At 42.7% G+C, this 24,865-nt stretch overlaps 1 protein-coding gene across 3 annotated transcripts in view; it reads left to right on the top strand.

Moving 5' to 3' along the window:
- The window catches only part of Atp8a2 (ATPase phospholipid transporting 8A2), a 574,910-nt gene that overhangs the window by 266,995 nt on the left and 283,050 nt on the right, over window positions 1–24,865 (top strand). For all 3 annotated transcript variants that reach the window (XM_036199222.1, XM_036199220.1, XM_036199221.1), the window contains exon 25: window positions 2,073–2,245. In XM_036199222.1, the coding sequence (XP_036055115.1) occupies window positions 2,073–2,245 (173 nt within the window). The remainder of the gene's footprint in view (window positions 1–2,072; window positions 2,246–24,865) is intronic.

Here is a 24,865-nt window from a genome sequence, read left to right as displayed (position 1 = left end):
TTGGACTCTGAGTCTGGAGAAGTCCCTGATGTCTCCTTATTTTGTCCAGATGGGAGCTCCTCTTGTCCAGATGGGAGTTCCTCTGGTCTCTGGTCCAGATGGGAGTTCCAGGGCAGGATGGAAGCTTGGGGCTGGTCTCTGATTCTCAGGAAGTGGCTGGGGTCTCCAGCAGATGGGTGTGGGGGCAGGGTGTGGAGACTGCAGTGTCTGCCTGCAGTCTTGGAAAAGGGAAGCCTTCCCACAGGGCCCGCCGATTGGCAGGAAACTGGGGCCAAGTTGGTCAGGACCTCCCGGAGTGGCCTGTGTCCAGTGGTGGGACCCAGGGGCAGTTGACTCTCTGACTGTAACCTAGGCACTCCAAAGCTTTATTTTTAATAGAAATCAGGGTAACTTTGGCTGGGAGAGCATTGTTCTATTACTTATTCATCTCTCAGTACAGTGGCAAAGCCTTCTCGGTGGTAGCATTTATTCACTATCGTGTGTTTTTCTTCATATAAGACTTTCCTCCTGAATAAATACCAGGAGGGCAAGAAAGGGCTTCATTCAGTGTTAACTGTGTGCCAAACCCATGCTCAGTTCCTTATTTGGGTCAGGTCACTTGTCCATACATAAAGCGCTGGGAAGTTTTCCTAGCCTCGTTTTGTACAGGAAGAAATGCCAGTTAAAGAGGTGAGGAATCTTGTCCAGTGTCAAAGAGGTGGTAAGTGTGGAATTTGGATAGAGCTAACTAAGTTATAGAGGTTTTATTAAAAAATAAGATGTTGCCCGGTAGTGGTGGTGGTGCACGCCTTTAATCCCAGCACTCAGGAGGCAGAGGCAGGTGGATCTCTGTGAGTTAGAGGCCAGCCTGGTCTACAGAGTGCATTCCAGGAAAGGCGCAAAACTACACAGAGAAACCCTGTCTCGAAAAACAAAAACAAAAAACAAAAAAAGATGTCTAGCCATAGTGTGCGGTTCCAGAGCACATGCCCTTACAAGTCTGCATGTCCTGGTATCTTATTGAGAATGAAAACTGGACAGAGAGAGTGGAAACCATTTCTCACTGCCAGCAGCGGTGAGCTTCAGTGTGACTAGAGGAGAAAAGTGCCTGTCCATTTAACTCTCTGCCTCCAAACCAAAATTCAGTTCACCATAAGGTAAATTACAGGAAAATGTAGCTTCCTAGACAAAAGATCCATTGTCCAGAGAGAATAATTTTGATGTATTTTTGTGCTTTCTGGATAAACATAAGCTGCATTTTTTAATCAGCCAGAAGGTGCATTCTTATATTTGAGCCCATACATTCCTCCCGTCAAGAACATCTTTGATTAATTATGGGAATGGCTCTCATGCTTTGCATGTAACAATAGACACCTCACAGTGTTTGTTCAGGCTGATGGCAGTGGTTTGGTTGGTATGAACAGTTGAATTTGATTAGACGGTTTCTTCCATGTGAGAATGAGCAACTCATGTCTTATCTCCTTGATACAGGGAGACAACAGTATAATCTGAAGTGCTCAGTAGGTGTGCAAGTTAATCTTCACATGAACATATATATTTTTTTTTTAGATCACACCCCTTCTGGGCTGTTTAAAACTTTATCTTGTACAAACTAAGAAATGTTAGTGTTTGTCAAGGAAGTTCCAGTAGTGCTTTTTATAAGCATGTGTGCTTTTGCTGGGGTTCCTTTTTAAGAGCATTAAAAGAATGTACATCATTACACACACACACACACACACACACACACACACATATGTATGTATTTGTGTGTGTGTGTGTGAGAGAGAGAGAGAGAGAGAGAGAGAGAGAGAGAGAGAGAGAGAGTACATATATGTAAAGAGAGTGAGAGTCCCATTGGGAAGAGTTTTTGCATCACTAGACTGTACCCTTCAGCCGGGTTGGATCATTGTGAATATCATAGGGTCTCTCACTCTGAGTATGCTTTACCCAACAACCAGCAGAGAGGGCATGCTAGTGACTGTACCAAGTTGAACTGTGTGTTTTTCCTTGTCCCATCTTCTCATTCCAAGAAACTTTGAGTTCCTCTTTTATGTATGAAGCCCACAGACATCATCCTCTTCCACTTTTTCTAGGCAACACGGGCTGCCATCACTCAGCACTGCACAGACCTCGGAAATTTGCTGGGCAAAGAGAACGACGTGGCCCTCATCATCGATGGCCACACCCTGAAGTATGCGCTCTCCTTTGAAGTTCGCCGAAGTTTCCTGGACCTGGCCCTCTCGTGCAAAGCAGTCATCTGCTGCAGGTGAGAACGCTTAAGTTGTGTCTGGTCAACGATCTTGATGTGTCTGTGTTATGGACTTCTAGAGGAATTGATAAACAGAAATTCTCGGCTTCAAATTCTATGTTTAAAATAGAAAAAACCTAAACAAAAACATAAGTTTATCTTTAGCTGTTGATTCATAGATTTTTTTGCTCAAAGCAAGTAGTTTTTATGCTTTTGTTTCCTGTCACTCCATGGGGTGGCGGCATGCAAATTCAGGGTGGGTCTTCCATCCCCATTGCTCCCTGAAAACATCTGCATAGACACACCCAAAGACGTGATTAATTATAGCAATAAGTGCTTCTTAACCTAGTCAAACTGACAATTAGAACTAACCATTACACCACCCAACCAAAAGTCTTCTTTGGCTCTTACGGAGTCTGAGAAGACTTTTGAGGGGATGTTGCTGACATTGACTACACATAACATGGAGGTCCACTTCTGATAGAGATTTGAAAGTTGGAATTATGAAAATAATCTACTAGGAAGATAAGAGGCCACCACGGGTAAAGGGCCCATGATAACCAGAAGAGAGAAAAGCATTCTGGGAATCCTGTCTTCCGTAGTTTCTCATTGTGTCTAAGATGCTGAGTGTTAAGTGGGTGGGACCTGACTTCTATGAGCTCTTCAACACTGGAAGTTATTATCATTCTACCTGATCTACAAGTGCTGGCCAGTCACTTCTGCCCGCCGCATCAGGGAGCAGTCCCCAGCTTGTCAGTGGCTGAAGCAAACAGTAGCACCAGGGACAAGAGGAAACCAGATGGACCCGCCTAGTAAACTGCCAACAAGCTAACCCCTTATAGAGGCTTCCCCGGGACAATCGAAGTGTGTGCATCTGGGATGCCAGGGGAGAACCAGACAGGCCTGTAGACTGCAGGTCAGGTTCCATCTTAGCCAGCTGTTCTGCGTTAAAGAAAAACACCATGTGCTCCCCTCACATAGGCTGCCTCCTCCTGGCTGTGTGTGTCACATGGGCAAACCTTAGGATGGCACTAGAAAGAGCTCGAACTGCAATAGGCACCGAGAGCCAATTTCAGGTGGAATACAGTGACCATCTCCTCCGTGGAAGTGTTCAATAGACAGTTCCGAGGTCGTTTCCAGCGTCCCTGCTCCCAGACATTTCGTGGCTGGTGTCGCACTTCTGATTTAAAAATGGCAACAACAAAAAATGAGCACATACTTTACAAACAAAGCCTTCAGTTGCTTTACCTGTGTTCAGGATTGTAAGCCAAATTTCACATGTGACTTTGTGCATAAAGTTGGCCTTAATTCTCACTTTCCGTGTTGAAAATATAAGCGTTTTGAGTTACTCTTTTCTCTAAATGCAGAAGCAAAAGTGGTGGTTTTTTTTTTTTTTTTTCAGAAAAAAATAGTTTTCTGGGAAATCTTTATATATATTTTTTGTCAATATGGATTTGTAGATGGTTGAATGTTATATAGTTATCATAATATAAGAATTCCTTCAAACTAAGACAGGTTTAAGTAGTGAAAAGAGGATTCTCACTGCCCCACCCCCATACACACAGGTCCCCAGTGAGCCCAGCCACTCCCAAAGATCTCGTCTCTACACTGAAAATGTTCCTGTATTCCAAGAGCAGTGGCCCCATAAAAACACCCTCCAACCAGGCACAGAGGATGCTACTGTAGTTCCAGCTACTCAGAGAACTGAGAAGGAGAATTGCTTGAGCCTGGGCGATCAAGCCAGTGTGTAGAACAGAGCTCCACTTCCCACTCCATTGTGAGAGCCTTTTGTTGACATCAGTAGCTATGGCTGCATACCCAAGCTAGGAACCTTCTGCAAAACTAAGCCTCATCCACAGATCATGAAAGTGAGGTCAGAAATTCAAGTCATTTCCTTTGTCAATCCTTCACAAGCATCACCTTTTTTTTGGGGGGGGGTGTTACAAATGAGTAAATAAAAGCCTCAAAAATTTATTCTCTTGCACATGGTCTGAGATAGCAAGAGAATCACTGGCATGGGGGTTGATTGACTAGCGCCAGGGCCTATCTAGCTGGCTGTGCCTGGTCCTTCAGTCAGGCATGTGTAATACTGTCACTATTCACTAACAGCTGACCTCCTTTAGAGCTCTCCCCTTCCAGTTTTACAGGATTTGTTGCTCTCCAGAGGGGGAATGTTGTGTAGAAAATGTGTAAGCCATTTTCAATGTGTGCAAGAATGACTTCTCTGTTTTCTCTTCCCCCTTCCCCTTTCTCTTTGAAGCTCTTTGTTTTTGTCCAAATGGAAATAAATTTCATAGCAGAGACGGGTGGGGGGTGAGCAGACTTTTGACCTCTCGGGAGCATTCAGAAATGTTAAGTGACTGTGTCTCATCAGGAAGAGAGTCATGAAAGGCTCATCAGTGTCTCCCATGTGAGGAAGTTAGCATGGCCCCTCCACAGACCCCTGCAAGTACAGGTGACGGTGGTAGCCCCTCTGCAGTGCCGAGTTAGCAAGCATGATTTATGTCTAAGTATCTGCGCAGGAGACAAAGTGGAGACGAGGCCCCCAGTGCAGTCTGCACTGGCTGTGCATGGGAAGTACAGCAGAGCTCATCATTTATACTCTTGGATGTGTTTAGACTTCTGTCTCTCCGGAAAGATTTAAACCTAAACAGGTAAAACCTGGTGTGAAGCCACAGAACCGAGACAGGGGTGAAAGGCAGAGGGTGCACTGGATATCTGAAAAGACTTTGGAGTTTATTTTCCTACTTGAGAATCATTTATATTTCTCCTAGAAAAGGAAATTAGAAAGTAGAGATAAACAGAACCGAAGCAGCATTCACCAACTATCAGTTCACTCTTAAGAGTAATCTTAAGTAATCTAGACTTTGCCTGTGAAAATGTTTTCTTGCGAGGAGCAGGGTGGTCCACAGGTGTAAACTGAAAGTGTGTGAAGTAATATAAAACATGTTTGTAAGTGGCTGAATAATGAGATTGGAGTGCAGCTCAACAGCAAAACACTGTACTTGCCTAGTGTGTTTGAGGCCCTGGGTTCAGCAAGCACACACACACACACACACACACACACACACACACACACACACACATTACTGAATAGTATTTCATTATTGTGACTGGTGCTGTAAAGATTTTTTTACAGCTATACTGTTAGGAAAAACACTTGGGAATTCCCATTAGATGATAAGTCCAAGGGTAAGCAACCTGGAAATGTGTAACAAAATTTGCATCCTTTTGCCTGAGAAAGTGAAGTGATTGAGTAAGGGAGGTGCCAGTAGCTTTGTCCTTATTGGGATGAATTTGGTTCTGTCTGTTTAGTAGACAAGCCTGGATTCTGAGCCCTAGTTTTGTGACAAGATGTGTGTGTGTGTGTGTGTGTGTGTGTGTGTGTGTGTGTGCACATATATATGTATATATGCTATATGTGTACGCCAAACAAGATGTGTGTGTGTATGTGTATGTATGAACCCACTGCCACACAAAAATAGAACAAAAATCTAAAAAGAGAAAAATCAACACATGCTGTTGTACTGAGCAGAAGTCCCCAGCTTTGAATACTTCTCATTCTCACAGCTGGCTCAGTCTTCAATCATGTTCTGGACTCAAGCCTGTCACACTCAGCCTGCATCCTGAACCCTGTGCATCTGGCCTCACTCTGATTACTCGGAATGACTTTTCCAAGTCATTTCTAATGTCTCTTCCCCCATTTAGCTTTTCACACCAATAACTTCAGCTCCCATTTAGCTTTTCACTCTAATAACTTCAGCTCGATAACGGGAAATCAGAACTCAAGGCGTTTTGTGTGTGGTATCTCAACCTTCAAGTGACATACAGAATTATGTCCAAACAGAGTTCAGACACAGTAATTAGAATTGTATCGTCAATTGTGTTTTCATTGGCCTCCATGTTGGTAGGGATCCAGTCACACACTTGCAAAAATAAAACTTTTCTTTAGTGTCTTTCACAACGTGATTTCTCAGCAGTTTGTATGTCCAGCTGTAAGCCAGCTTCCTGGTTAGCATTTCAATCCAAGGAGCATTATTAACTTGTCCAGGCTGTACACCTTCTTCTAGACTGTTTGTACTGTGGCTTAGTGTATTTTCAGATTTGTTGATTTCATGCAATTAAGGCAGAATTCATAACTTGTCTTTTTTTTTCATGTAGCACTAACACATTTTGTTATTTGTATGAAGGCAATATTCTTTCATCTTCGCTGGTTTTGATGCTCTTCTGAGGATGAGTGTTCTCAGATGTGTTGTTTCTTGAATAAAAACCATTTCTAAAACCTGAGAATTTTGAAAATATCTTCCCCGTATAATTTACCAGTGTATCTCCAGAGTGAAAAATCATCCCACTGTTCATTTATTGGTCTATACAGACATAACTCATTTAAACCTCAATAGGAGCCTAAATAGCTTCCATCTTTGCAATATTAATCCAAACTAGGAAAAGAGAATGATTTCTAAGTAATATTTCTGATGCTGAAAAATAAAAATTAATTTTCTAGGTCTAAGATAACATGTTTATAAAGGAAGGATTATTTTCATATTAAATAATTCCTACAGCAAATACTTAACACCAACACTCTACAAGATCAACTCTTTCTTATTAGGGATTTTAGTTCCCTTCCAACCAAATACTACAGATTGTGTGTGTGTGTGTGTGTGTGTGTGTGTGTGTGTGTGTGTGTGTGTGTGTGAGAGAGAGAGAGAGAGAGAGAGAGAGAGAGAGAGAGGGAGAGGGAGAGAGAGAGAGAGAGAGAGAGAGAGAGAGAGAGACAGAGAGAGAGAGAGAGAGAGGGAATCTGTGGAGGTTTAAGCTGGGCCTTTGTGCACCCAGTGAGCCACCCCTGCCAGAAAAGTCACATACTGTCCCTGAATAGAACTCAGAGGAAAACTAGAAATGTCTTAGCATGTCAGCTTGGATACTTATTGGTTGAACTGGGCAGGACTGCCCCATAACTGACAAAAATACCGACAAATAATGTAAGAGGGAGACTTGGAGAGGCTCTTTTATGAAAACTGCGGGGCAGACCTGAGGTGAACAGCAAAGCGGTCGTGGACACTCCAGGGCGAGCCTGACCCTTGGCAATGTGTGGTGCTGCTAGGGGAGCAGCCCTGGGAGACCTCTGCCTATTTACTCTGGAAACAGTTATTTGTTTCCTTTCTGTGTTGTTCGAAAACCTAGTTTACAGGGCACACGGCCCTCAGGTAACTGTCACACCAGGTTTCCACACAGAAGCTGGGTCAAGGAGGACAAGAGAAGCCTTGAAACTCTTTCCTGGAGTAGTCTAGGAACGTCAGCAGTATCTGCTCGTCTCCACTGGCTCCGCTGCTGTCAACGTGTGGAACCCCATGCCTCACCACAAGAGCAAACTGACAGGTCCAAGCTTTTCCCTGTGTGTTCCTGCTTCCTGGTTTCATGAGTGATTAATGCCTTGCTGCCTGTCATTCCTGACAGTGCTGCGGGCCAGAGGGAATGGGGATGCCAGGCCAAACTGTGGTCCAAAATGCTGAAGCAGAAGCTCATCATGGTTGGTTGGCATTTTTTCCTACTAGAAAAACAGAGAGAGGGGGGAAGGGAAAGAGGGAGGGAGGGAGGGAGAGAGAGAAAGAGAGAGAGAGAGAGAGAGAGAGAGAGAGAGAGAGAGAGAGAGAGAGAGAGAGAACAGAGCTTAGTTAAACATGTGGAATATGTCATGAATATTTATGCCCCAACTCCTGCCTTTTGGTGACATTTGTACTTCAAGAGTGTTTTTTGTTCATTTTGCTATGAAGAGGGTCAGAATGTTCATCAGTAAAAAAAGGTGTCATGTTAACTTGCATTGTGGGGAAAAACAAGAAGCCTTTTCTCCTCACAGTGCTTTCTAACTGAGAGAATACAAGTACTTCTTACATTAATTGTTCCCAAAGAAAATTATGATTTTCATTTTCCTGTGTATACATCTGACATGTTGCCTCATGTTCTGTTCCTTGAATTGCTGACATGCCCCTTTTCTGATTTCTTCAGCCACCTGAGAACCATTGGGCCTTCTCCATCCCAGACGATTCTGTGGCTTGTGGCTTCACTAGAATGCCCCAGAAAGGCACTTAGCAACATGAAACCTATGCCCACCACACACTTCTCTGGTTTAAGCCTCATTTGTTTCATTTTAGAGACAGCACAGTGACAAGGGAATTGTATTTAAGGGTTTTGCCCCATAAGTTTTTTTTTTTTTTACTATTATCATTATTTAATGAAATCACTTCATAATAATGAACTCAAAAACACCACACTTCTTGACAAAAACATCCTAAATTCTTTTTTTCCCCAATCTAATGGGGTTTTTATTGTTTAGTCTTTGTGTGGTGGATGAAGTTTATTGATTTACATATGTTGAACCATCTTTCTATCTCTGAGGATGACCACAAATTCGATCATGGTAAAAAGTCTTTTTGATGTGTTCCTGAAAATGGTTTGTAAGTATTTTATTGAGATTTCTTATAACTATGCTCATAAGAGACATTTGTTGGGTTTTGTTTGTCTTTTGTTTTGTTTTTATCTAAAAAATTATTCATTTTACATACCAACCACAGATCCCCTTCTCATCCCTCTTCCCGATCCTCCCCCCATCCCCCCACCCCCGCCTCATCCCCCTCCTCCAAAAGGATAAAGTTCTCCCATGAGGAGGACAGCAAAGCCTGGTACGTTCAGTTGAGGTAGGACCCAGCCCCTCCCCACTTCATCAAGGGTGAGCAAGGTATCCAACTATAGGTGATGGGATCCAGAAAGCCAGCTCATGTACCAGGGATAGATCCTGATCCCACTGCTAGTGGCCCCTCAAACAGGCCCAACTACACAACTGTCATGCAGCGTCCATAGCTGTCAGTCCAAGTTCGTGAGTTCCTATGAGCTTGGCTCATTTGTCTCTATAGATTTTTCACATCATGATCTTGACCTCCCTTTGCTCATGTAATCCCTCCTCCCTCTCTTTACTGGACTCCCAGAGCTTGACCTGGTACTTGGTTGTAGATCTCTGTATCTGCTTCCATTAGTTACTGGAAAAGGGCTCTATGATAACAGGGTATTCGCCAATCTGATTGCCAGGGTAGGCCAGTACAGGCACCCTCTCCACTATTGCCAGTAGTCTAATCTGGGGTAATCCTTGTGGATTCCTGGGAATTGCCCTAGCACTAGGTTTCTCCCTATCCCCATAATGTCTCCCTCTATCAAAATATCTCTTTCCTTGCTCTCCCACTCCATCCCTCCCCCATCTCAATCATCCCATTTCTTATGTTCTCGTCCCCTATCCCCTCCCCTCTACTGCCCCTCCTCATCTATAGTTTACTCATGGAGATCTCATATGTTTCCCCTTCCCAGGGCAATCCATACATCCCTCTTAGGATCCTCCTTGTTAGCTAGCTTGTCTGGAGCTGTGGGTTGTAATCTGATTGTCCTTTGCTTTACATCTAATATCCACTTATGAGTGAGTACATACCATGTTTGTCTTTCTGAGTCTGGGTTACATCACTCAGGATGATATTTTCTAGTTCCATCCATTTGTCTGCAAATTTTATGATGTCATTTTTTTTTTACAGCTGAGTAGTACTCCACTGTGTATATACACCACATTTTCTTTATCCATTCTTTGGTTGAGGGGCATCTAGGTTGCTTCCAGGTTCTAGCTATTATGAATAACGCTGCTATGAACATAGTTGAGCAAGTGTTCTTGTGGTATGATTGAGCATTCTTTGGTTATAGGCCCAAGAGTGGTATCATTGGGTCCTGAGGTAGATTGATTCCTAATTTTCTGAGAAGTCACCACACTGATTTCCAGAGAGGTTGTACAAGTTTGCACTCCCATCAACAGCAGAGGAGTGTTCCCTTTGTTCTGCATCCTCTCCAACATAAGCTGTCTTCAGTGTTTTTTATCTTAGCCATTCTGACAGGTATAAGATGTTATCTCAGAGTCATTTTGATTTGCATTTCCCTGATGACTAAGGTTGTTGAGCATTTCCTTAAATGTCTTTTGGTCATTTGGGATTCTTCTGTTGCGAATTCTGTTTAGGTCTGTAGCCCATGTTTTTTAATTGGACTGTTAAGTATTTTGCTGGCAAAATTTATTGAATTTTTTATGTATTTTGGAGATCAGCCCTCTGTCAGATGTGGGGTTGGTGAAGATCTTTTCCCATTCTGTAGGCTGTCATTTGTCTTATTTATAGTGTCCCTTTGCCTTACAGAAGCTTCTCAGTTTCAGGAGGTCCCATTAATTGTTTCTCTCAGTGCCTGTGCTACTGGTGTTACATTTAGGAAGTGGTCTCCTGTGCCAATGCAGTCTAGACTACTTCCTACTTTCTCCTCTATTACGTTCAGTGTAGCTGGATTTATGTAGAGGTCTGTGATCCACTTGGATTTGAGTTTTGTGCATGATGATAGATATAGATCTATTTGCAATCTTCTACATGTTGACATCCAGTTATGCCAGCACCATTTGTTGAATATGCTTTCTTTTTTTCCATTGTCTATTTTCCAGTTTTGGCTTCTTTATCAAAACTCAGGTGTTCATAGATATGCAGATTAATGTCAGGATCTTCAATTCAATTCCATTGGTCCACATATCTGTTTTTATGCCAATACCAAGCTGTTTTTATTACTATAGCTCTATAGTAGAGCTTGAAGTCAGGGATGGTGATGCTTCCAGAAGTTGCTTTGTTCTATAAAATTGTTTTAGCTATCCTAGGTTTTCTGTTTTTCCATATGAAGTTGAGTATTGTTCTTTCGAGGTCTGTGAAGAATTGTATTGGGATTTTGATGGGGATTGCATCAAGTTTGTAGATTGCTTTTGGTAAGATTGCCATTTTTATTATGTTGGTTCTGCCTATCCATGAGCATGGGAGATCTTTCTATTTTCTGACATCTTCTTCAATTTCTTTCTTCAAGAACTTAAAATTCTTGTCATACAGGTCTTTCACTTGTTTAGTTAGAGTTACCCCAAGGTATTTTTTATTATTTGTGGCTATTGTAAAGGGTGATGTTTCTCTGATTTCTTTCTTAGCCCTTTTATCATTTGTGTATAGGAGGGCTACTGATTTTTTTTTAAGTTATTCTTGTATCCTGCCACATTACTGAAGGTGTTTATCAATTGTAAGAGTTCCCTGGTAGAATTTTTGGGGTCACTTATGTACACTGTCATATCATCTGCAAATAGCAAAAGTTTGACTTCTTCCTTTCCGATTTGTATCTATGTGATCTCCTTTTGTTGTCTTACTGCTCTAGCTAGAACTTTGAGTACTATATTGAATAGATATGGAGAGAGTGGACAGTCTTGTCTTGTTCCTGATTTTAGTGGAATCACTTTGAGTTTCTCTCCATTTAATTTGATGATGGCTTGCTATAAATTGCCTTTATTATGTTTAGGTATGTTCCTTGTATTCCTGATCTCCCCAAGACCTTTATCATGAAGAGGTGTTGGATTTTGTTGAAGGCTTTTTCAGCATCTAATGAGATGATCGTGTTTTTTTCTTCTTTCAGTTTGTTTATATGATGGATTGTATTGATAGATTTTCATATGTTGAACCATCCTTGCATCTCTGGGATGAGGCCTACTTGATCATGGTGGATTTTTTTTTTTTTTTGATGGATTTGGTTTGCTGGTGTTTTATTGGATATTTTTGCATCAATGTTCATGAGGGAGATTGGTCTGTAATTCTCTTTCTTTGTTGCATCTTTGTGTGGTTTGGGTATCAGGGTAACTGTAGCCTCATAGAGTTTGGTAATGTTCCTCCTGTTTTTATTGTGTGGAACAATTTGAGTAGTATTGGTATTAACTCTTCTTTTAAATTCTGGTATAATTCTGCACTGAAACAATCTGGCCCTGGACTCTTTTTGGTTGGGAGAATTTTAATGACTACTTCTATTTCTATAGGAGTTATAGGTCTATTTAAATTGTTTGTCTGGTCTTGATTTAATTTGTGTTTATGGTGTCTATCCAGAAAATTGTCCATTTCTTTTAGATTTTTCAATTTTGTGGAGTACAGGTTTTTGAACTATGACCTGATGATTCTCTGGATTTCCTCACTGTCAGTTGTTATGTCTCCTTTTCATTTCTGATTTTGTTAATTTAGATATTCTCTGTTTGCTTTTTAGTTTGTTTGGATAAGGGCTTGTCTTTCTTGTTGATTTTCTCAAAGAACCAACTCTTTGTTTCATTGATTCTTTGTGTTGTTCTCTTTGCTTCTATTTTGTTGATTTCAGCCCTCAATTTGATTATTTCCTGCCATTATTCCTCCTGGGAGACTTTGCTTCTTTTTTCTTCTAGCGCTTTCAGGTGTGCTGTTAAGTTACTAATGTGAGATTTCTCCAACTTCTTTATGTAGGCATTTAGAGCTGTGAACCTTCCTCTTAGTACTGCTTTCATAGTGTCCCATAAGTTTGGGTATGTTGTACATTCATTTTCACTGAATTCTAGGAAGTCTTTTTTTTTTTTTTTCAAGACAGAGTTTCTCTGTGTTGTTTTGGTGCCTTTCTGTAGACCAGGCTGGCCTCAAACTCACAGAGATCTTTCACCTGGCTCTGCCTCCAAAGTGCTGGGATTAAAGGAGTGTGCCACCACTGCCCAGCTCTAGGAAGTCTTTAATTTCTTTCTTTATTTCATCCTTGACTCAGTGGTGACTCAGTTGAGCATTATTCAGTTTCCATGAGTTTGTAGGCTTTCTGTAATTTGTGTTGTTGTTGAATTCTAACTTTAAGCTATGGTAGTCCATAAAATACAGGAGGTTATTCCAATTTTTTTGTATCTGTTGAGATTTGCTTTGTGACCAAGTATGTGGTCAATTCTAGAGTAGGTTCCATGGGGTGCTGAGAAGAAGGTATATTCTCTTGTGTTTGGGTGGAATGTTCTATAGATATCAATTAAGTCCATTTGACTCATAACATCTCTTAGTTCCCTCATTTCTCTGTTAAGTTTCTGTCTGGCAGACCTGTCCGTTTGTGAGAATGAAGTGTTGAAGTCTCCCACTATTAGTGTATGGGGTTTGCTATGCAATTTAAGCTTTAGTAATGTTTCTTTTATATATGTAGGTGCCCTTGTATTTGGGGCATGAATGTTTAAAATTGAGACTTCATCTTGATGGCTTTTTTCTGCGATGACTATGTAATGTCCTTCTAGATCTCTTTTGATTAATTTTAGTTTGAAGTCTATTTTGTTATATGTTAGGATAGCTACACCAGCTTTCTTCTTCAGTCCATTTGACTGGAAAGACTTTTCTCAGCCCTTTACTCTGAGGTAGTATCTGTCTTTGAGGTTGAAATGTGTTTCTTTTATGCAGCAGAAGGATGGATCCTGTTTTTGTACCCATTCTGTTAGCCTGTGTCTTTTTATAGGTGAATTGAGTCCATTGATATTAATGGATATAAGTCACTAGTGTTTGTTAATTCCTGTTATTTTTTGTTGGTAGTGTGTGTGTATTTCTCTTCTTTGGGATTTGTTGATATGGAATTATGTATTGCCTGTGTTTTCATGGGTGTATCTAACTTCCTTAGGTTGGATTTTTCCTTCTAGTGCTTTCTGTAGGGCTATATTTATGGATAGGTATTGTTTAAATCTGATTTTATCATGGAATATCTTGTTTACTCTGTCTATGGAGATTGAGAGTTTTTGCTGGGAATAATAGTCTGGATTGGCATCCATGGTCTCTTAGTGTCTGCATAACATCTGTCCAGGACCTTCTGGCTTTCACTATTGAGAAGTCAGGTGTTATTCTGATGAGTTTGCCTTTATATGTTACTTGGCCTTTTTCCTTTACAGCTCATAGTAATTTTTCTTTATTCTGTATGTTTAGTGGTTTGATTATTACGTGGCAGGGGGACTTTTTTTTTGGGGGGGTGTAGGGAATCCAGTCTATCTATATGGTGTTCTGCAAGCTTCTTGTATCTTCATAGGCATTTCCTTCTTTAGGTTAGGAAAGTTTTCTTCTATGATTTTGTTGAATATATTCTCTGTGACTGAGCTAATATTCTTCTCCTTCTTCTATCCTTATTATTCTTAGGTTTGGTCTTTTCATGGTGTCCCAGATTTCCTGGACATTGTGTGTTATGACTTTGTTGGCTTTAATGTTTTCTTTGACTGATGAATCTATTTCCTTTATCATATCTTCAGTGGCAGAGATTCTCTCTTTCATCTCTTGCATTCTGTTGGTGATGCTTGCCTCTGTAGTTACTGTACATTTACTCAGATTTTCCATGTCCAGTATTCCCTTGGTTTGTGTCTTCTTTATTGCCTCTATTTCAGTTTTTAAGTCTTGAACTATTTCCTTCACATATTTGATTGCTTTTTCTTGGTTTTCTTGGCTTTCTTTAAGGGATTTATTGATTTCCAATTTTTTTGTTTGTCTTTTCCTCAATTTCTTTAAGGGAAGTTTTCAATTCCTCTTTAAAGACCTCTATCATCTTATTAAAGCCATTTTGAGGTCATTTTCTTCTGTGTTTTTGTACATTGGATGTTCAGGTCTTGCTGATGTAGAACCACTAGGTTCTGGTGGTGCCATATTGCTCTTTATGTTGTTGAATGTATTCTTGTGCTGGCATCTACCCATCTCTTCCTCCAATTGGTGCAAATAGTGTCAGTGTCTCAGGGAGCAACTCTTGGTCCACTTGGAGCTGGCATAGCCTATGTCTCAGGGTACAGCTGTGGTCTCGGGATGGGTAGGTTTGGACCACATCCTAAATTCTTAATGCTCTGTTTTCAGTTGGCCCATCTAGGCCCTGGTTTTCTGCAGTTGCTGTGGTAGATGATGGAGGTAACTAAAGTTGCTACATTTGGGGAGCCTGTGCTGGGCTCACTTTCTGACTGTAATAAACTCCTGTCTTGATTAATCTGGTCCTGTGGCAGCAGAGGTAGCATGTCTGCTGAATGCCTAGGTTTCTGTTTGATCACTTGGCTAAGCTCTGCCAGGATTCCAGGGTTGAATTTCCTGTGGTTTGTCCCCTGACAGGCATACAAATGAGAGAGGGGAAGACAGACAGACAGACATCCTTTCCTCACACTTGTCTATCAAATTCTTGACACCTGGGTCATCTGAGAACTACAGCAAGCATTTGTTCTCATTGTAAGCAAGTCTTCCTACGAGTGTCTTTCACCACTTGGACACACCAGTCATTAGGACCAAAGTGAACCAGTGTGGAGATAATCCCTGTACAAACAGACAAGCGCCAGGCTAAAGCTGTCTGTCAGTCTTTGGTTCATTCCTTTCTACTTTCGTTTGTTTTAATGGGTGGGTGGTATTTGAGAATATTAGAATTTTAGAAATTAGAGAGCCCTGTGTTATCACAATATTTTTCCTTTTTTTATAGATACTTGAACCTTACAGTTTTGTTTTCTTTTTAGAAAGTCATGATGAACACACATTTAATTAATTTTCCTGAAATAGAATATAACAACAGTAAGAGATTAAAGACTTCTGCCTAAAACATGAACATATGTGTGCGTGTACCTTCAAGTCCAGAGTCCAGTCCTTCCCACCCCTGATCCTCTGCATCAAGATAATGACATTGAATTATCAAACCCAGGGATCAATGTAAGGGGGATAGAATCTTTTTGAAAGGGGGATATATTTGAATGATGGGTGTTTCTAATTTCTATTTAGCTGAGAGTAATATTCGTGCATCCAATACACATGTACAGTATGTGCTGATAAGATTGGAGTTGCTGGAGTTTCCTTTGGATCATTGGTCACTCTGTCTTGAGACAAGTCTGCTGTTTCACTTCTAGTTATGTGAGATTCAGCGTGTAGACTGTGGTTGCCCTCCTGTGCTGTGGGATGGTAGAAGCAATCCCTCCTGGGTAATTTGGTACCCAGGATGTCACTTCTTTCCAGTGCCCCTGCCCTCCCTAGTCTCCAGTGACCACTATAATCTCTTACCTTTCTGCTCTTGGTTCCTTTCTCTGAACATGAAAAGCTCCTCTTCTACCTGAAGGCTACCAACAACTGCATTTGATCGTTTTTGTTGTTGTTGTTGTTTTTGGTTGTTTTTTTTTTAAAGTGAAATAGTAATCCTTTTTTAAGCCACTCATCTGTTGACAGACCCTATAACTTGGCTATTGTGAGCAGCTGTCGTAGACATGGGAGTGCAGGCATCTTTAGTATAACAATGTCCTCTCTTTTGGGTTTACACATAGAAAGGGTCACTTAGGAGTTCTGCTCCTTTCCTTTTTTCGAAGAACCTCCTAACGTTTTCTATAATGAATGTACTAATTTATATTTCTACTAACAATTTCAAATTTCCATTTCTCTGCTTTTCACCAACTTATTCTTTTTTATTATTATTATTTTGTCTTTGGTTTGGTTGAAACAGAGTCTCACCCTGTAACTTGCAACCCTGCAGCTCTTTATGGAGCTTAGGCTAGCCTCAGACTTGCTCTGACTGACCTGCCCCACCTCCCAAGGGCAGGGATCATAGTGTGAGCCACCTCTCCTGGCTTTACTTTTTGTCTTTATGAATGTAGGCTCTTTAACTAGGGTCAGGTGTTATCTCACTGCTTTATTAATGTGCATTAGTGACAATTAGGTTGAACTGTCCTACAGAACTGGATTTAGATTTAGAAATTAGATTTAGTTCGTGCAACTCAATAACAAATGATGAAATGCATTAGGACCTGGATCAATCATGAGTCATAAGTTTAACATATTTATTATTAGGAAAGGTAAAGAAAGAAGCCAGGTTTTCTTTTGCTTGTCTGTATTTATATGTCCTTGATTTGAAAGCTGCAAACAGAGTCTTCAGTATGAGTCTGTGGCTTGGTGCCTGGCATCTCTATACTTCTGCCTCATAGTGTCTCAAGCTAAAGCTTTCCAAGTATCACATACATTTAGATCAAGTAGAGAAGACACATAGTCTTAACCCACCCCCATAGGCCTTCTTCTGCTTTGTCTTGTCTATGAAGCATTTAAGATTATTATTATTGTTGTTGTTGTTGTTGCTATATCTTTATCTCAGTGTAGCTGAACAGGTAAGTACATTGCTGAGGACCATCTCTGGGCCTACTCAGGTCCAAGGGTGGGTCACCTATTTATTGAGAAGCTTAGTTAAGTACAAGTGATGCCATCTTTGTGTGCCCTGTGGATCAGCCTGCTGGAATTCCAGTTCAGGTCTGACCAGGGGCAATATAAGCCACAGTGTCTTGTTTGAAGGGGGAATGGTTGGTTCCAGGTGAGGGGTATCTAATGATGTAGTGGTGTTTACCCCAGTGGTCACTGTGTCCCAGCTATCTGTAAACACTGAGCATGTACTACTTCTGGGAATCTGTAAAGGAGATCCCAAAGAGCAAACCCATTACCCCTATTTTATGCTTTTCAAAACTAAGACATAGAAGAGCTGTGTTTTCCCTGAGGTCCTGTCACCATTAACAAATGATTCTGAGTAGTCTGTCACAGTTTGAATTTTAAATGTCCTCAAGCCCCATGTATGAAAGGCTTAGTCACCAGCTGTGGCACCAGGAAGAGGTGGTGACATCCTTAGGAGGTGAGGGCTATTGGAAGGGAGTTAGATCACTGTGGGCATGGCCTGGGAGGGGATATTCTGAATGCTGGCCCTGCCCTGTATTCTTTGCTTCTCAGCTGTCATGAGGGAAGCAGCCACCCCCATCACACACACTTTCAGTGTGCTCAACACAGTAAGGCTGAGGAACCAATGGCTCAAATGTGAGTCCAGATTTTCCCCGCATAAGTTCATTATCTCAAGCATTTTTTGTTGCAGGAACAACAAGCTAACACAGAGTTCAGAGTCTGGCTAAATGACTTTAAAGATAACGAAGTTGAAGGCTTTTGAGCGCTTTCACATTATGATGGTCCAGAGAAGGCAACACTGTAATGGTCAAGTTAGAGTCTATATGGGAGGCTCTGGTCATGCTTCAAATTCGCAATAATGAGGCCCTTAACTAGGATATAGCCTAAGTCTCTGGCACACTTCTAAATATTAAAGAAAATGGTGAGAACTTCTTAGTTTTCTGGAAGATACTATGATTCATACTCACAGTCATTAAGCAGTAAATCTTAAAGAAGCTGGTATTTGGAGGACTGAGAGACAATTAAAGGTTACTCTAAGATGGTTGTGCCAGAGCAGACCCTGGAGAGGGGGCACAGTGCCAGCATTTGATATGTTCTATAGTCATCTGCACGGGGTTGTACAATCACCATTACAAGAGAATCCTTCCTCCCTTCTCTTGGGAAGAATCCCAAGAATGCTTGTATTCAAGGTTCTATGATGCTATTTTGTGTAGGATCATGTGGGAAGTCCCTGCTCCATTAAGGACATGGGGATGAAAGATGGTGTCTCCCATAACTCAGTCCTTTTGCGCAGGCAACTTAGAGATGTAGAGAGGTAGAGGCAAGGTCTTAGGGGAGACCAGACTTGGAGCATTCTTGCTGAGAAATAAGCTTATTTGATGCAAGATCACATACCTCTAATAGCAAGGCTAGCCCTGTGGGTTTGTTGAAATCAAGGACTCTGAGGGACCAGATGATTTGTGAGGAGGGATATGAGGGCTTGATTCTGCCAATGCTTCATCTGAGGACCAAAGGCAGGAAAGATAAGCCCAATGGCAAGCCCAGGACTCCACAGTGCTCAGGCATTAGCAAAGTCTTAACTGTCATTGACTTTGATCAGCTGGAGTTTTTTTCATAAGCTCTGAGTTTGTGTAACTAAAAGCATTGGAAGCGGGATGGGCAAGGAGGGGGATTGCATGAGCAGGAAACAGTAGCTTTATGGTCCTTTAAATCCTTGTCTTTAAAACTCTGCACTCCAACAAAGGGAAGTTCTGTTGTTCAACAAAAGCAAAAATAAGGAATACGCTCATGGGAGAAAAAGCGGTTGTGTTTGGTTTGCTGCGCCTCATTCTCCAAAACTGTCCTAAGATCAACTTGACACATCTTGTCTCAACTTAAGTCCAGCAAAGTAATCTCGAAAAACAGAGGCACTGCTAGTTGTATAGAATTCTCTCCTTTCTGCTTGGTTTATTTTCCAGGGAGCTTCTCTCACCTGACAGCTTCTCCCCACCAGACAGCTCCTCCCCACCTGACAGCTTCTCTCACCTGACAGCTTCTCCCCACCAGACAGCTCCTGCCCACCTGACAGCCCCTCCCCACCAGACAGCCCCTCCCCACCTGACAGCTCCTCCCCACCTGACAGCCCCTCCCCACCTGACAGCCCCTCCCCACCTGACAGCTCCTCCCCACCTGACAGCCCCTCCCCACCTGACAGCTCCTCCCCACCTGACAGCCCCTCCCCACCTGACAGCCCCTCCCTACCACACAGCCTCTCCCCACCTGACAGCCCCTCCCTACCTGACAGCTCCTCCTCACCTGACAGCTCCTCCCCACCTGATAGCTCCTCCCCACCTGACAGCCCCTCCCCACCTGACAGCTCCTCCCTACCTGACAGCTTCTCCCATGTGACAGCTCCTCCCCTCCTGACAGCTTCTCCCATGTGACAGCTACTCCCCACCTGACAGTCTCTCCCACCTGACAGCTCCTCCCACCTGACATCCTCTCCCCATCTGAAAGCTCCTCCCCACCTGACAGTTCCTCCCCACCTGACAGCTCTCCCCATCTCATAGCCTCTCCCACCTGACAGCTACTCCCCATCTGACAGCTTCTCCCCACCTGACAGCCTCTCCCACCTGACAGCTCCTCCCCATCTGACAGCTTCTCCCCTCCTGATAGCCTCTCCCATCTGACAGCCTCTCCCACCTGACAGCTCCTCCCCATCTCATAGCCTGTCCCACCTGAGAGCACACCCGCCAGAGCCTGTCCCCAGCTGAGGGCCTCCCCAGAGCTTTTTTTTTTTTTTTTTTTTTTACCTGAGAGCCTCTCCCCCTGACAGCTGCTCTCCCCCTGACAGCTGCTCTCCCCCTGACAGCTGCTCTCTTCCTGACAGGTTCTCCTGGCCGCATCATTCTTTCCTTCATACACGGATCTTTTGTCTAATTACTGATATTCCTATCTCCACTACAGAATTTCGACTTCATTAGAGCAGGGATTTTTTTTGTCTCTTCTGTCCTTTGTTCTATCCCCAGCAACTAAAATGACGCCCCCTCAGCCTCGACTTTACCGGCTGAGGTGACATCCATCTCGTGACAGCTGCTGAAGTTATGGTAAGGATGAAGGTGCCGTCACAAGGGCAATGAAATTATGAATGTGTCGGGCTCGCCCTTACTCCCTTTATGGTTTTTTCCCTCAGGATTCCTGCTCATCAGGTCTAATCCTTCTATTCCAGGAAACTGCCATCCACTGTTAGGGAAAGAAAAAAGCCTCCTGTGTCTGAATTCACATTCTAAGTGATGACTGGATACTAGCAGAAAACAAAACACTGACAAAAAAGTTGGACAAATACTGTTTTTCAAACTCACAGTCCTTATTCTTAGTCTCATGTCACTTGTTAAGTGGACATTGGCTTCAACTGTAGCCGTTACTACTGAGTTATTTTCTAAATCAGTTCGTGTGGTTAACTGTTGTGCACATGCATGGTACTGGAGTCAGTGATCCAGGATGGGCAGGAGGAGCAAGCTGGAGCCAACACTCAGATCTTCAAGTTGGGGTGAAATGGGGGCCTGGTTATTAGCAGGCACAAGATGAAACTGAAAAATCATAGTCACTGAATGACAGGATAAGATACTTGTTTGTAATAATAGCTTTACTGCTGTACATATTTCATGCATCATGTAATTCACAACTTGAAGTATACAATGGAATCATGTTTACTCTGTTAACAGACCTGTTTAGCTGTCAATGCCCTCTATTTTAGAACACTTAAAAAAAGTTAATGGAGAGAGAGAGAGAGAGAATAAGAGAGAATATGATTATATGTGTAGGCATGCACATGCAACAGTATTCATATAGAGTCAGAGGACAACCTTTAGGAGTTGGTTCTCTCCTTCCCTTGTGTGAGACTCAGGGATTAAATTCCAGTTGTCAGATGTGGGATGATGGCAGGCTCCTCTACCCACAGAGCCACCTCACTGGTCCTGTTTTAGAACATTTTCCTGTTACCTCCAACCAAAAAGAAACCTAGACCCATTTGTTATGCCAGATGCCCCACGCTGTGGCTCCTGGCCTCTATGTAGCTGCTGATCTGCTTTGTCTCTGTAGATTTGCCTGTTTGGGGCATTTTGTGTAACTGGCCTTTGTGGTTGACTTCTCCATTAAGAGTCATGTTCCAATGCTTGTTGTTGTTGTTGTTGTTGTTGCTGCTGCTGCTGCTGCTGGAGTCCACTGCAGGGCCTCAGCATGCTTTGTGAGCACTCACTGCTGATGAGTATTTGCGTTGTGCTTCCCTGGGGGCAGCTGTGGAAATTCACTGGTTCTCCAACATTCACACACAGTTTTGGGTGGATGAGTGTTTTCACTTCTGGTTGAGTACCCGGGAGTTGACTGTGGGGTCTATGGTAACCTTGTTTTTAACTGCTTCAGCATGTGCCAAACTGCTTCTGATATTTGTTGGAGACACAGCAAACTCCCCGATCTGATCCTCTGGCTCTCACGACCTTTCTGCCTCCCTCCTCTTCCACAGTATGTCCTGAGCTGTAGGTGTTAGAGTGGGGGTTTCATAGGTATAGACGTTGGGACTGGACTCTACAACTCTGCATTTGCATTGGTTGCAGTTTTCTACAATGGTTTCCATCTATTCCAAAACAAAGTTTCCTTGATGAGGGGTGAGGACTATACTTATCTGTGGGTATGAGGACAAATAATAGAGTATGGTTAGGAATTATGCAGGTTTAATAAAGTTGTGGTTATAGGTTCTTCAGGATCCATGACTTCATTAGTCCTGGGTCATGGGCTAGGTTTCCAGTACCAGACATGATTTTCCTCTTTTGATCAGGTCTTAAATCCAATTAGAGAGGTGTTGGTTGCCATTAAGGTATGTGTGCCGCTACTACACCCTTAGGGTTATTGTACCATGCTGGTCCTTGTTGTGGTCCATAGGCATCACAGCTGGGTAGGACTATTGATTCTGTCCATTGGAAGCTTGCATCATGACTTCTGGTATCATGAAAACTGGTCCCTCAGGGAAGGGGCATTCAAATCATTTCCAGCTCAGGGGTCTCTGGGCTCTGTTTCTGAAGTGCTTAATGCCTTCATCAATAGAGGCTAACCTTGTACCTCTAGGAGACAGTTCAAGGGCAAAACCAATCAACAGGCTGTTAATTTGGGAAGTCTCCTGAACAATCTGACCAACAACTCAAAAGAGGGCTCTTCATGCCTGGTGTTAGAGTTTTTGTTAAGTGATCTTTGACTCTTGGAGGAAGCATTGTTATCCCAGAAAAATCTCATTTAAATAATATATGAATATTTATACACAGACATACATATACTATAGGTTTTATTTTTGCTTAATAGTATGAATTTTTTGTGACTTTTTCAGACAACCTTACTGTTATTTTTCCTTCCTTTCTCCTCCTCCTATATTTATCTCCCTTCTCCCTCCCTAATTGAGCCCCCTTTCCCATTTCTCTGATCAAATGACCTACATCCTTCTATTCCTCTCTCTATGGCTTCCCCATGCCCCTACCTCAGCAATGACTCCTTTTTCTTTTTCTGCTTTCCAGGATATGTACACTTACTTACACCTGAAGATCTGTGGTTGGGAGCTTTGATGAGAGAGAACATGAGCTGTTTATCTTTCTGGGTCTGGGTTACCTCTTTATCTTAATCAGGGTTATTATTGCTGTGATAAACACTATGACCAAAAGCAACTTGGAGAGGAAAGAGGCTTACACTTCCACATCATAGTTCATCATTAACGGAAGTCAGGACAGGAACTCACACAGGGCAAGAGCCTGGAGGCAGGAGCTGCTGCAGAGGCCATGGAGGGGAGCTACCTACTGGCTTTCTTATAGAACCCAGGACCACAGACCAGAGGTGGCATCATCTGGACCCCCCATAATTTACTAATTTAAAAAATGCCCTGCAGCCTGATCACACAGAGGCATTTTTCTTAATTGAGGTCCTCTCTTCTCAAATGACTTTTATTTGTGTCAAGGTGACATAAAACTGCCCAGCACAATCTTCAATATGTTCTAGCTGTGAAGAAAAATGAAACCATGTGTGGTGATATATTGTGTACCCTAATAAAATTTGCCTGAAGATCAAAAAAGCAGAGTAAGCCACAGCCACCAACTCTTACCTCACCAACTTCTCAGCCTCAAAGCCTCTAGGCGAATGAGCTTTCTCAGCTGAAAAGGCTTTAGTTCCTGGCTCCTCACACCTTATCTACCTTTCTCTGTCCACCATATTACTTACTTCCTGTTGCTGGGATTGAAGGCATGTGACTTCCCACACACTGGGATTAAAGGTGTGTGTCACCACTGCCTGGCTCTGTTTCTCTCCTAGACTGAGACCATCTCATGTAGTCCAGGGTGGCTTTGAACTCATGGATCTCTGCCTTCCGAGTGCTAGGATTAAAACCGTGTGCTACCACTGCCTGGCATCTGTGCTAAATCTAGTGGCTTGTTCTGTCCTCTGATCTTCAGGCAAATTTTATTAGGGAACACAATATATCACCATAACCATGAACTTTCAGGGAAATGGATGCAGCTAGAAAAGACCTGATACACATTTTTAAAAGATCACTCTTAACCACAGGGTGGAAAGGGCTAAAGGAGGTGAGAGCAGAGGAGGAGCATCCATCTGACAAACATCGTGTGTTGAATATTAGAAGAGACACTGGAACTCTGGTAACGAGCAAGTCAGACATAGCCAAAGCCTGCGGCCAGGTGTGTGCTGTTGTCATCAGAGACACTCACCTGGTGACGTCTGACAGTGGCAACATGGCCAGGGAGTGACAGACTGACAGAGAACTATGCTGACGTTGCTTCATGGCAGCTTGAATCAAAGTGCTAGCTAGCATGGAGTGTACTCTGCAGGCGCATGAAACGTGAGGTGAGGAAGGGGAGCTGCTGGGATTGTTCCAGATTTTGATGGTAATCCTAGTGGAGTGCTGAGGATGAGCTACTGAGCTTTCTGCTGAGCTCTCTCCAGGCATTATTTTATGAGACGCTCAGAAAATGACACAGACCTCCACACTGAGGCCACCACCCTCATCAGCCAAAATCTCTGCTTAGGGAGGCAGGTCACTCACTCTAGGCCCTGAAGCTGTAAAGCTTGATACACAACGGAACCTTTTTCCAGTATCATGAGCTCCTTTATCTCTGTTAGTTCTTTCCAAGCAGCATTGGCTAAAATGCATAGAGCAGTTCCAATAAGACACCCAATAATGCAAATGGAGAGGGCTGCCTTCCAACAGCCACGTGTCCCTTCTGAGAGGTCCGCTCTAACCTGATCGCTTCTGGTATACTTGCATCTAGTCATGTAGCACATGCCAGACATCTGGTTTCTTAAGGTACCGCTCACACTTAGTGCATAGGAGTATATTTAAGAATTGCAGTAAAGCCTGCTTGCTGTTGACATTTCCTTCCTCCGACAATGCATTTTTGATTGGTAGTACTTAAAAACCCAGGCTGAGGAAGAAAACGACATGATAGGCAAGGGTTGGGTTAGTGGATGACAAGAAGGCTTTGGTCGTGTGTGTGTGTGTGTGTGTGTGTGTGTGTGTGTGTGTGTGTGTGTGTGTGCGCGCGCTCTAGAGTTATGTCATGTGTACCCCAGG

This window comes from Onychomys torridus, chromosome 9 (genome assembly GCF_903995425.1).
Source record: "Onychomys torridus chromosome 9, mOncTor1.1, whole genome shotgun sequence".
In the NCBI taxonomy this organism is placed as follows: Eukaryota; Metazoa; Chordata; class Mammalia; order Rodentia; family Cricetidae; genus Onychomys; species Onychomys torridus.
The sequence above is the reverse complement of the archived record's forward strand: the minus strand, read 5'-3'. Positions and strand labels throughout refer to the sequence as shown.